We start from the raw sequence: 14,108 nt of genomic DNA, 5'->3' as shown, positions 1-14,108 counted from the left end.
ATAAACGCTGTTTAGCATCGAGTTTTTGAGGAGTAACAGCAAAGGGAAGATTGAAGGGGCCTGGGAGTGGTGGGTGGGTTAGATGGGGAGGACCATGGATGGACACAGCGAGGAGACGAGGACAATGGTCCAGGAAGAGGCATGAAGTCCTAAACCAAGCATGTCAAACTCGCAGCCGGCGGGCCACATGCGGCCCACAACAAATATTTTTGCAGCCCAGCCAATATAATGGTATGTAAGAAACACTTTAATAAAAATTTTGTAACTTAATTTTTACAATATCCTTTATACATAATTATTAATAAGGAGCTACAACATTCGTTAATGACTGATTACTATAATCGTGTTGCATTCATTTCCCTTATGCATCTTTTGTGCAGGTGCACCATTTCTCTAATACCAGCAGGGAATATTTTAGCAGCTGATGGCCACATCATTAGTCTTGGACTGACTTGTTTGGTGTGCGCAACAGGAAATACTTTGCTTTCAAAGAACAAGAAAAATCGGTTTATTTGCATTACACTTATTAATTTGTGCAGTTATTCAGTGTCTGGTAAGTTAATGTTCAAGAAAAAATATTAATTTTTATTAAAATGTTATATTATTTTATGTTAACGACTAGGGGCCTGGTGCACGAAATTCGTGCACTGGGTGTGTGTGTGGGGGGGGAGTGTCCCTCAGCCCAGCCTGCCCCCTCTTAAATACTGGGAGCCCTCAGGCATTGACTCCCATCACCCTCCGATCGCCTGATTGGCCCCTTGCCCAGGCCTGACGCTTCCGCCAGAGGTGTCAGGCTTGGACAGGGGACCCCCATCTCCCCCCGATCACTGGCTCTGGCCCCCGCCCAGGCCTGAGGCCTCTGGCCCAGGAATCATGCCTGGGCAGGGGACCCCCATCTCCCTCTGATCGCTTGCTCCACCCCCCGCCCAAGCCTGACGCCTCTGACCCAGGCTTCAGGCCTGGGCAAGGGGACCATCATATCCCCCCAATCCCAGGCTCTGCCCCCCACCCAGGCCTGATGCCTCGGCCAGAGGAGTTGACCCTCATCACCCTCCGGTCACCAATCACCGGATCGGCCCCTTGACCAGGCCTGAGGCCTCCGGCAGAGGTGTCAGGTCTGGGCAGGGGACCCCCAGCTCCCCGCGGTTGCAGGCTCCGCCCCTGCCCAGGCCTAACGCCTCTGGCCTAGGCGTCAGGCCCGGGCAGCGGGGACCTGCAGTGGCAGCGGGGGGCGCCGCGATCGTGGGCTTCGCTTTAGGCCCAGGCAGGGGACCCCTAGCTCCTGGGACTGCCAGCTTCGACCGTGCCCAGCTCCCATCGCTGGCTCCACCCCTACTTCCTGCTATCACTGGCCAGGGCGGCAAAGGCGCCTGATTCTCCGATCATGGCTGCCCCCCAGCTCTTAGCTCCCCCCTGGGTTTCCGATCACTGTCAGTGGCAGGGGGCTTCTTCCTGCTTTCCCTTTCGCCTCCCTGCATTGTGCCTACATATGCAAATTAGCCGCCATCTTGTTGGCAGTTAACTGCCAATCTTAGTTGGCAGTTAATTTGCATATAGCCCTGATTAGCCAATGAAAACGGTATCGCCGTACGCCAATTACCATTTTTCTCTTTATGTCAGCCCTTTGTATTCAGCATGTCTATCGAAATGAACCTATGTTTCTATGAAAATTGAAGCTTTTGTTTTTTTGCAGCCCAATAAACTTAAACTCTATTTATCTGGCCCATGTTAGCCTTTGAGTTTGAATTGCTTGTCCTAAATGGAGCAGTGGCAAGATAGGTATGGGTATGCCTGACTTAGATATTGTTTTTAAACTTACTAATGATGGGCAAGTCCTCAAGGTAATACAGCATATTTGTTGACAATCACAAATGTAACGTTTTCCCCTATACATTGCTCTGCTGCTGACTGCTTTTAATTATAGTGGCATGTCTGCCTTTCAGCAGTCACGGCACATGGCATCAGTGACATGTGCTGCGTCTGTTAATCCCTGATCTATTTCCAGTTGGCTCTAGCAATCACCTCGTGCCCTAAGACTAGAAAAGTTTGAGAATCCTAGTGTGTGGTAAACGGCATAAGAAGACACCCATTAAAGGAGAGAAAGACAAACAAGGTACTTTCACTGAAAACTAAGTCCCCTTTTAAGAAAAATTACTGAAAAGGAAATATTCTGAACAGACAGTCCACATCTTATAAATTATGTGCCCAAATGGCTTTGTAAAGGTAAAATCCAGTTTGCCCTAAAAACAAAGTAATAAGTGGTTCCTAATGAATCCCACCAAAGCACATTTAATCCATGTTGAAGTGAGGCCGTTGGCATTTATCATAAAAAAGGATACTGCTGCAATACTGGCAATGAGATAAAATTCAATTGCATGTAAAATAATTTCTTAAAATTATTTTCAATGTAGGCGAAAGTAATTGATTGTTCTTCCTCTCTGGTCAACAAATATTTATAAGCCATTTCCTGTGTGCAAAGAGCGATACTGAGAATTCAAAAAGCTGGCCTCTGCCTCTAGTTTACAGTAGAAATGCTGGCAGATGAGGAAGCGCAACACAGCGCCCAGCAGACAGTGCGGGTGCAACGGATGGGGGTTATCAGCATTAGCATCAGCAAAGAGAAACTTCTGTGGAGACGCCTGGGTATCTGTAAGGTATCTGATCTTAAAGCAGCGCATGGTGTTAGAAGGAAATGACTAGCAAAGAGAGAAAGAAGGTGGTGAATTATTTCTGAGGTAACTAAAAAAAATAAAATAAAATAAAGACAAGAGTAAGGGAGGGGGCTAAGGAAGGAGCATGTGAAGCAAAATGGCTGCCTGAGGAGCAGGCAGCAGAAGTGCCAGCGATGGAAGTAGAGGGGTGGGCAGGGGAAGCGGAAACCGTGTGGGGTAGTAAGTCAGGCAGCTGCCTGTAGCACAGAAAGGGCCTGGGGACGGTGCCAAGAGGGACAGAGTGGTCTCTGCTCATTTGAAAGAAGGGAAGACAGATACTGTATAAGCCTGGCGCTTGCAGACCTGTGATACAAACATTACTGCATTCAAAACTGAATGAGGCTTTGAAAACACAGATACAAAGACACAGTCTAATCCTAAGTACTTCCTGCATAGTAAGTACTTCCTGATGTTTTAGGCTTTTATTTACTTACCTTACTTTTTTCCTATTAAATTTGATCTTCCTTGAGGGACTGTCACTTATTGTTATAATCCTCATATTGTCTATCACATATTAAATGCTCAATAAATATGCACTAGATTAGTGACAAGAAATAAACCTTTACTTAGTTCAGTATTTCTAAAAGTCAGGGTCATCTTATATTCACAGGCTTCAACAGTTATAAACTAATCATGCTAATATTTTTTATGGTTAATTTGCAGTGGAAACATTTGTTTTTCAAAAAAGCTATTGTCCCATTTTTTTATCTACATAGGTTAGCTTTCCTACACAGTAGTGACTCTTCTAAATATTGTACAGTTTCTAAATACTGTACACATTATTTTCAGCACTGCAGGCCCGGCAGAAAGTGCCCTTTTTGTGTGAGTCTCTCATTACAGCCTTTACAGGGGATCCCCGTCTTCACTCATGGCTTTATTCACCTACATTCTGTCACTTCCAAACTTAACTCTGGGCTGTGGTGGTAGATGCTGTATGTTCACCAAGCCTTATTTCCCTTTCCCCTGGGAAGAGAGCAAGATGTATTTCCCATCCCCCTTTACAGTTAAGTAGGGCTGTAATACTAAGGGCAGCCAATGGAGTGAAGGTAAAAGAACCTATGCTACTGTCAGGTCAGGCAATCATCAAATTCACAGAAACAGAAAGTAACATGGTGGTCGCCAGGCACTGGGAAAGGTGCAAATGGCAAGTTGTTGCTTAATGGGTATTGAGTTTCAGTTTTGCAAGATGGAAAAGGTCTGAAGATCGGTTGCCCAACACTGTGACTACCCTTAACACTACTGAACTACATACTTAAAAATAATTAGGATGGTAAATTTTATGTTACGTGTTTTTAACCACAACTAAAAAGGAAAGTAAGGGAGGCTGTTATGGACTGAATATTTGTGTCCCACCAAAATTCATTATGCGGAAGCCCTAACTACCAGGGTGATGATATGAGTTGGGACCTTAGACAGGTATTAGACTTGGATGAGGTGCTGAGGGTGGAGCCCCATAATGGGATTGATGTCCTCATAAAAAGAAGCAGGGAGACACAGCTCACTCTCCCCACACTCACGCACTGCGGAAAGGCCGAGTGAGCACATGGTGGGAAGGTAGTGGCCATAAAAAAGAACCAAACTACTGACATGACAACCTGGATGAACCTTAAAAACATTACATTATGCCAAGTGAAAGTTGTCAGATGCAAAAAGTTACATCTTGTATGATTCCGTTTACATGGAATGTCCAGAACAGGCAAATCCATAGTGACAGAAAGTGGATTAGGGGAGACAGGACATATGGAATGGAGGGGATGAGGACTGACAGCTAAAGAGTACGGGTGATGAAAACATTCAGGAATTAGACAGTGGTGGTAGTTGCACACTCTATGAATATACTATAATCCAAGAAACTGTATGCTTTAAAAGAGTGGATTTTATCTGGTATGTGAATTATATCTCAAAGCTGTGATGAGAAAAGGTCAGAGGAAAGAATCAAAATAAATGGTATGTTTGTAAAAAACAAACAAAAACAATCTTTGCGCCTCTAAAGAGGGGTATGCCAAAAATGGGGTAAAAATCCCACACAACTATATAAAATGAAAACATATTAATGATATTCTCACAAGAATACCATTGAAAGCAGACATTATGTTTTGCCTGTTTGAATCTTTCAAAATTCCTAACATAATAATATACAGAGTAGACACACAATTATTGAATGAGATAATAGGTTGGAGCCTGAATTGAAAGCTCTTCATAAGTCCCCTTTATGAATTAAATCAACTTACATTTATTTTACACTTTAGTTTTCCTTTCTTTGTTCCAACAACTAATTTTTACTTCCCTCATTCACCTCCCTGGGAAAATTAATATGTGTTTTGAAGGGTGATAACTGTGTCTCCGAGAGGACCAAATATACCTTACAGGTCAATAAGGTTCGCATTTTCCATAATCAGATATTAACTAATCTCAATGATTCAAACAGATCTAACACTTACCCAGCCTTAGCAACACTTATGGTTTGCTGCTCCATTGCTTCGTGGATACTGGTTCTATCATGCTCTTTGAGGCTATTAAACTCATCGATACAGCAAAGGCCCGCATCTGCAAGCACTAGTGCCCCGGCCTCCAAATTCCATTCTCCTGAGTCTTTTACAGCAGTTACCGTCAGACCTAAGGAAACAAGCAGGTTGTGTCAGCTTTTATTTTCAAAAGCCTATCTTATACCTATGAAGGGAAATAAATACCTACAATTTAAAGGGCAGGAAAGGTTTTAGAATCAAGGCTTTTATTTGTACTCCACCAAGAATGGATGGCATCAGAACAACTATTTCAGGTTGTTACTAGAGGGTCTCGGAATATCCTATGTTCTGAAATTTTAATAGGCATTAATAAGTATTTTGTGGAAACCAGAAGTCTTCAAATTTTGTCTCTTCTTGATAGGTACACTCACTGAGTGGTCGAAACTTTTAGAAGGAGCTAACAGATCTCCAGAGATCTTATGACAAGAGGTTTTGTACTATGTACTGTTTATGGAAAAAGGTCCAAAGACAGGGAACAGTGAATATTAGTCCAATGATGAAAATGAAAAATTTGCTCCCAGTTACAGAGGATTCCCTTCATAGGTCTTATCTGATTATAATTTATCCTTTAAACCAGTCAATAAAGCAGAGTGGTCAAAAACAAAGCCTTTGGAGTCACCTAGACTTGGATTTGAATATGGATTTGTCATTCTGGCTATCATATAGTAGGGAGTTTCATAACATAGTGAGACCTAAGTTTATCCACCTATAAAAGAGGATAACAATGGAAAATATTTTATAGATTCTTTCTTGAATATTTAAAAAGAATATAAATAAAGTTCTTTACAAGCTGTATGATACATAATGAGTATTTATAATAACTACTAGAGGCCCGGTGCACAAAATTTGTGCGGGGCGGGGGGGGGGGGGTGGGCGGGTAAGTCCCCTCTGCCCAGTCTGTACCCTCTCCAATCTGGGACCCCTCGGGGGATGTCCGACTGCCGGTTTAGGCCCGATCCCTGGCAGTCAGACATCCCTCTCACAATCCTGGACCGCTGGCTCCTAATTGCTCACCTGCCTGCCTGCCTGATCGCGCCACGCAGCCTGCTTGTTCAGGCATTTGGTCGTCCCTCACTAACCCCCTGCCGGCCTGGTCATAGGCAGCCATCTTGTAAGGGTTACCTCTTTATTGCATAGGATTGTTGATAAAAAAAATTGATAAACCTCTGGCTAGACTGATTAAGGAAAAAAAGCTACAAATGTCAGGAATGAAAGGCAGGACACCATTATAGATCCTACAGATACTGAACTAATAATACAGAAATAAAATGAACAACCTATGTCCTAAGTTTAATAACTTAAATGAAATTGTCAAAATATATAAACTGTCAAAGTTTATCTTAAAAAAAGATAACTTGCATAATCTTATATCTACTTTGAAAATTGACTATGTAGTTAAACATCTTGCAACACACAAATCTACAGGCTGTGATGACGTCATGATAAAGTCTACCAAACATTTACGGAAGAAATAATACAAATTCTATACAAAATTTTTAGAACTGTAGAAAAACAAGAAACACGTCCCAACTCAGATAATGACGTCGGCATTATCATGATATCCAAAACAGATAAAGATATAGTAAAATAAAACTACAGACCAGTATCCCTCATTAACATAGATTCAAAAATCCTCAAAAAAAGCAAATTAAAAAATACATAAAATGATAATAGATCATAACTAAGTTGGGTTTATTTTGGGAATGCAACACTAATTTTCAAAGATTAATAAATGCAATTCACCACATCAACTGAGGAAGAAAAAGCAAACGACCACCTCAACAGATACAGAAATAAGACTTGACAAAACTCAATGATCATTCATAATAAAAAAAAAAATTCTCAGATAACTAGGACCAGACAAAACTCCTTCAACTTGATAAAGAGTATTTAAAAAAATCCTTCAGCTAACACTTAATGATAAAAGATTGAATGCTTTGAGTCCCATACCCCTTCTACCCTCAAGATCAGAACAAGGCAAGGAGATTTGCTCTCAACACTTTTTCTTGAAAAGGAAACCTAAATTTTAAAAAATATATTTACAGACAATATGATTATGTAGAAAATTCCAAAAATTACAAGAAAGCTGCTAGAACTAATAAATGAGTATAGCAGGGTTGCTGTTTGAAAGTCAATATACAAAAATTAATCATATGTCTATATATGAGAAAAAATTGGAAATTACAATTTAAAAATAATAGATGATAGCATCCAAAAATATGAAATACCTAGATATAGATCTTTAAAATGATGTGTAAGACCTGTATGCAAAAACTACAAAACATTTTTAAAGAAAATTAAAGATGACCTAATCAAATAAAGATATTCCATATTCATTGAATGAATTAAAAATCTCAATATTTTAAGATGTTTCCCCAAAGTGCTCTCTGTCCCCAAAATGCTTTATAGATTCAATACAACTGCAAACAAAATCCTAGCAAGATTTTTCTTTTTCTAGAAATTAACAAGGTGATTGTAAAATTTATATGGAGAAGCAAAGAAAACAGAAGAGTCAACCAAAAAATAAAGTAGGAAGTCTCACATGACCCATTTCCAGATTTACTACAAAGCTAGAGCAATCCAGAGTGGTAATGGAGAAAGAATATAAACAGAACAATGGAATAGAATAGAGCCCAAAAAATAGGCCCACAGATATATGATCAAGTATATAAAAGTAAAAGCAATTTAATAGAGAAAGGATACTCCATCCTACAAATAATTGGATAGCCTTATACAAAAAGAAAAAAAATCAATCTTGATCCATACCTAATTTTGTAATACAAAAATTAAGTCATAAGAATTAAAGACCTAAAAAAAAAAAAAAGAATTAAAGACCTAAATGAAAAATGTAAAACTTACGGAAGAAAACATCTGGTTTCTGGTCCAGCATTTAAGGAACTTAGAAGTTACTACTCCATCTTAACACCAAGTAAACTCTAAACAAACTGAGAAATCAATAATTCTGAGATCCATCAGAGAAATGAGGTCACAGGTCAAACCCCTGCTCCCCAAATTGGAAAGACATAAAGACAGAGAATCACAACTTACTAGAGCAGAAACCTCCATGGGAACCTGTTCTGTGATAGGAAAATGTGACCATAATTCTCAAATTGCTGGAGGCTCAGTGTGGACAATTCTGAGAATTAAAAACTCCAGAGGAACACATTCATGGGAGCAAGAGAGTTCCCACACTTTTGTGAGTTTTAGTTCCAGGAGCTCTTACAGGTTCTCACATTAAATATTGACAATATTTCTCTGATGTTATAAGCAAAGAGATGGAAAGTCTAAGAAATAGTAAGAAAGATGTTCCAGAGATCAAAAACACTACAAAAGAAATGAAGAATGCCTTTGATGGACTCATTAGTAGACTGGACATGGCTGAGGAAAAAAACATCTGAGAGTAAGGTTAGTCAATAGAAACTTTTAAAACTGAAAGCAAAGAGAAAAAGATGGAAATAACAGAACAGAATATCCAAGAACTATGAAAACAACTACAAAAGATATAACATACATGTAATTTATATAATGGCAATACCAGAAGAAGTAAGAGAAGGAACAGAGCAATATTTGAAGTCAATAATATTCCCTATATTAATGTCAGACACCAAACCACAAATCTAGAAAACTAAGAAAACACAGAGCAGGAAAAACATTAAAATGAAAGATGAAGAAAAAATCTTGAAAGAAGCCAGAGGGTAAAACACTTACTTATAGAGGAGCAAATATGAGAATATTATCTAACTTCCCCTCAGAATATTTTCATACAGTCTTCAACATACATTAATGCAATAGCATTCATAAGTGATGATATAATCACACTAGGTTCTGCACTGGTTAGATAACATCTAGCAAATTATGATCTATGGGCAAAATCTGGCGCAGACACCTGTTTCTGTAAAAACAGTTGTTGTTTAACACAGTCATGCTTATTATACATGGCAGTTTCATATTACAATCAGAGTTTAGTAATTGTGACAAACATTGAATGGCCCTCAAAATCTAAAATATTTATATCTGGCCCTTTATAGGAGATTGCTCACTCCTATTCTAGGACTTAATGTCTACTTTGAGACATTAAATTTTAAAATAAATAATAATTTTTTAAAAGGATAAATGGATTATAAAGGACATCTTAATAATGCCTTAAATTTAAGGAATATAGCATGGGATATAATTAGCCTTAAAGAAAGACTTAGAGAAGTGAAAATAATGTTTATATATTTAGAGAACTATCCTATGGAAGAAGCATTAAACAAATCTGGGGCAACTTCAAAAGAAATAACCTAGAACAACATGTAGAGTTTTACATGCTGGATACATTGAGATGTTTAAAAATGAGTGGGCTACCTTACAAAGTAGTGAACTTTTCCTCAAAGTAACTATTTAAGCAAAAATGAAATGTCCATTTGTCAGAGGTAGTATAAAGAGGTGTTCATGTGATGAACAGATAGCTGGACAAAAGAAAAATTAGAAAACACTGAGATGAAAGAAAATGAAGATACAACATACCACAACTATGGGATGCATATAAAGCAGTGCTTAGAGAGTAACATACTCATCATTAAAAAAAGACATTACAAAAATACTAAAAACCAATATCTCTTATGACTACAGATACAAATATCCTCAACAAAATGCTAGCAAATCAAATTCAGCAATACATAAAAAGGATTACACATCATGACCAAGTAGTGCAACACCTGAAAATCAAGAAATGTAAGATCCTTATATTTATAGAATAAGGCACAAAAAGCATATGATCACTTCAACAGAAGCAGGAAAAGCATTTGACAAAAATTCAACAAATTAGGACCCTGATAAAGGGCAGCTACACAAAAACCAGCTAATATCATTCTTAATGGTGTAAGACTGACTGTTTTCACGTTAAGATTAGAAACAAGACAGAGATGTTCATTCTCACTACTTCTATTCAATATTGTACCGAAGGTACTGGAGGTTCTAGGAAGGGCAATTAGGCATGAAATGTAATAATAGGCATTAGGAAGGGGAAAAGAAGTCAAATTATCTCTATTTGCAAATGTCATGATCTTGCATATAGAATAATCTTATCCTTACTAAAAAATTATTACAACTAATAAACAAGTTCAGCAAGGTTGAAGGATAAAAAAGCAATCTTTAAAAATCAATCATATGTCTATATACATGCAATGAAGAATACAAAAATATATTAAGAAAATACTAATTCCCTTTTCAACAGCATAAAAAAAAACAAAAACACAACCACTTAGGAATAAATTTAACAAAAGACGTACAAAATCTTACTTACACCCTGAAACTACAAAACATTGTTGAAAGAAATGAAAGATTACTAAAATAAATGAAAACACATCCCATGTTCACTGACAGGAATTTTAACATTGTTAAAATGGCAATATTCCCCAAAGGGATCTACAGATTCAATGTAGATTTCAGTTGGCTTCTTTGCAGACATTGACAAAGTGATCATAAAATTTATACGGAAATTCAAGGAATCCCGAATAGATGTAATATTGGGGGGGGGGGGGGGGGAGAGGAGGGGTTTGGAGGTCTCAAATTTCCTGACTACAGAGTGACAATAATCAATACAGTGTAGTAATGACATGAGATATAGATCAACAAAAAAAATTAATTTTGCATAAATGAATGTACACATTTATGGTTAACTCATGTTTGATAAGGGTTCCAAGCCAATTCATTGAGGAAAGAATAATTTTTTAAGATGCTGCTGGGAAATTGAACATCCACATATAAAAATAGGAATTTGGACCCCTTCTTGATACCATATACAAAAAATAATTCAAAGTAGATCAAACTTAAATGTAAGGTGCTAAAGGTATAAAATGGTTAGAAGAAAACACAAATATAAATCTTCATGGCCCTTGATAAGGCAATGTTTTTGAGAAATGACACCAAAAGCACAAGCAAAAAAAGACAAAATAAATTGGACTTCATCAAATTAAAAGCTTTGAGCTGCAAAGGACACCCCCAAGAAAATGAAAAGATAATCCACAGAAAGGGAGAAAATTTTCCCAAACCTGATCAATATGTCTCTGATGAAAGACTTGTATTTAGAATCAAGAACTCTTACAGTTCAATAATAATAAAAAAAATTACCCAATTTTTTAAAAGGCCAAGGATCCAAATAGACATTTCTCCACAGAAGATATACAAATGATCAATAAGCAAATGAAAAACAGTCAAACATTTTTAGCCCTCAGGGAAATGTAAATCAAAACCACAATGAGACTCTACTTCACACATCACCAAAGTCTATAATCAAAAAAACTAATAAGGGTGGGGAGGGAGGTGAAGATACTGGAATGCTCATACACTGCTGGTGGGAATGTAAGTGCAGCCACTTGGGAAAACAGCCTGGTAGTTCCTCCTAAGGAGGTGCCATATGGATCCAGCAATTCCACTCTCAAGACCCAGAAAAATGAAAACATATGCGCCTCCAACAGAAATCTGAACACAAAAATTCATGGTAGCATAGCTGTTATTAAAAATAAAAGTCACTATGTAGTCATAATAGAGGTACTTGGAGATAGGTTCTTTTATGCTGGATTCAAGACTTTAGCAGGCACAAAACTACCAACCTAAATCCACCAATTAATTACTTATCAGCTCATTTGTGAAACCTTTCTCCTTCCTATCTTTTCCAGTTTTGACCTTTTTTAGACAATCCTGCATATAAGGCATCCAATCTCACAAAGCTTACTTGCCTAACTTCCGTCAAGCATATCTCCATTTAATACCATTTGTCTCTATAGTAACCAACTAAAAAAGCTGCTGTGTTTAGCAGTGGCTTTGTGCAAGCAGTAGTCTAGCCAAGAGCTGTTTTAAAGATTTGAATCCTCTCTCTACCTATGACCACATTTCTCCTGGTTATCTGATGAATGGGAGAGGTGGGCGGTTAGAGAGAAAAGAATGGAATGTAAAACATCAGAAGATGTATTATAAGTGGAGAGTGAGGTCAGGAGGAAAACAAGTTTAGAAGGAGCTTCATATAAGAGGACTAAGAACACAGGGTAAAAAAACTAGATACATGAAACAGAAAATAATTACTAAGCATTTCCATTAATATTCTTCTGGTCAGAAAGATATTAACATCAACAAACTGTCAACAGCAAACATAATTATGGTGCTTCAGAAAGGACAATAATCTCATTGATAGATATCCAAAGGGTTTTTAACAGTATAGTCCAGCTATGGATAAGGGCTCAGACACAGCTTGTATCTTCAATAAAATTGTAACCTAATGGTGGGTAGTGATCAACACAAAACAGTGAAACTGTTATTAAAGAGGGGGAGCAAAATATGGGGGAGGAGGACACACTTTATGTAATAAATATGGAAACCATAAAGTATGAGGATGCATTCCAGGATTCATTCCACCCTCTCTCCCTTTCCCCCCAGTCATCCCTTCTGCAATAGGAGGCTTACCATCTGCAGTGCCTCATGGGGAGATTCCCACAGCTTTGCCTTGGCTTGGGCCTCCTCTCACTCCCAGTATATACCTGGGCCAACTTCATTCATGGAGCTTTGTTCCTCAAGAGTTCATTAATCAAGTCATTACTATAGTGTTTGCCAGCCTGTGGAAACTGATATCATTTCTGCCAGCCGGTGGAAATTGATATCATTTCTTCCAGGAAATGGTATCAATTGCTTTTTCTACACATAAAGTCCACTTTAAGTATTATCTGACACAGTGAACAAAAAGTCGAGAAGCACTTGGTCAGCAATAAAAGGAACAGGTTTCTGAGCACCACTGTCCTCCTTTGTTATGTGGGGATGATAACACCCTCCCGTCCTACCATTCCAGGATGTTTTGAGGATCAAAATGTTATCTATACATACATACCATATCACCACAGTATGACTCATACTTAATGCACACAAACAACTGGGCTTGAGGAAACCATTTTTTTGGTAGGTCCTATTTGATTATTTAATCCATTGACAATAAAATGGGACCCCCCACTCTAAATAATTTTCCTAAATGTGCGAAGTCCTGGTATTAGCTGTCCAATATTAACTTTCAAAAGACCGTCAGGCCCCAGGTTGTGGGCTCGATCCCCAGTAAGGGGGGCTGGACGCGGCAGCCAATCGATGATTCTCCCTCATCACTGATGTTTCTCTCTCTCCCTCTTCTTTCCTCTCTGAAATCATTAAAAACATATTTTAAAAAGACCATCAGATGAAAAAGTTTTCATCAAAAGCAACCTACTTAAGTATGAACAATGCCCAAAGAATGACAACTCAAAATTCTGGGCACTATACTAAGAGAAAATTACTCCAGCATAGATGATACTTAAGAATTAGTTTTCTCGCTTTCGGCTGGAACCGCCATCTTCCAGTAATTCGCCAAAATGACTAACACAAAGGGAAAGGGGAGAGGCACCCGCTATATGTTCTCCAGGCCTTTTAGAAAACATGGAGTGGTTCCTTTGGCCACATACATGCGAATCAACAAGAAAGGTGACATTGTGGACATCAGGGGAATGGGCGCTGTTCAAAAAGGAACGCCCACAACTGTTACCGTGGCAACACCGGAAGAGTCTACAGTGTCACCCAGCATGCAGTGGGCATTACTGTGGACAAGCAAGGGAAGGGCAAGATTCTTGCCAAGAGAATGAAAGTACGTATTGAGTATATTAAGCTCCCTAAGAGCCAAGAAGCTTCCTGAAACGTGTGAAGGAAAATGATCGGAAAAAGAAGGAAGCCAAAGAGAAAGGCACATGGGTTCAACTGAAGCGTCAGCCTGCTCCACCCAGAGAAGCACGCTTTGTGAGAACCAGTGGAAAGGAGCCTGAGCTGCTGGAACCCATTCCCAATGAATTCATGGCGTAAGTGGGGGAAAAAAAAAGACTTC

The 14,108-nt window shown here is 38.6% G+C and overlaps 1 protein-coding gene and 1 pseudogene across 2 annotated transcripts in view; one reads left to right on the top strand and one right to left on the bottom strand.

Annotated features, from left to right (window-relative positions):
• Window positions 1–14,108, bottom strand: part of MCM9 (minichromosome maintenance 9 homologous recombination repair factor) — a gene marked incomplete at its 5' end in the record, with an annotated part of 58,971 nt that overhangs the window by 11,909 nt on the left and 32,954 nt on the right. Inside the window, one exon of the mRNA XM_081094745.1 lies at window positions 5,153–5,327. Coding sequence (XP_080950871.1) covers window positions 5,153–5,327 — 175 coding nt within the window. The remainder of the gene's footprint in view (window positions 1–5,152; window positions 5,328–14,108) is intronic.
• On the top strand, window positions 13,606–14,086 carry LOC308520904 (large ribosomal subunit protein eL21-like; annotated as a pseudogene). Its single transcript has one exon. The product of its transcript is annotated as a large ribosomal subunit protein eL21-like (transcript).

The sequence above is a fragment of the Myotis nattereri genome (assembly GCF_964212035.1).
Source record: "Myotis nattereri genome assembly, chromosome: 6".
NCBI classification, from domain to species: domain Eukaryota; kingdom Metazoa; phylum Chordata; class Mammalia; order Chiroptera; family Vespertilionidae; genus Myotis; species Myotis nattereri.
The sequence above is the reverse complement of the archived record's forward strand: the minus strand, read 5'-3'. Positions and strand labels throughout refer to the sequence as shown.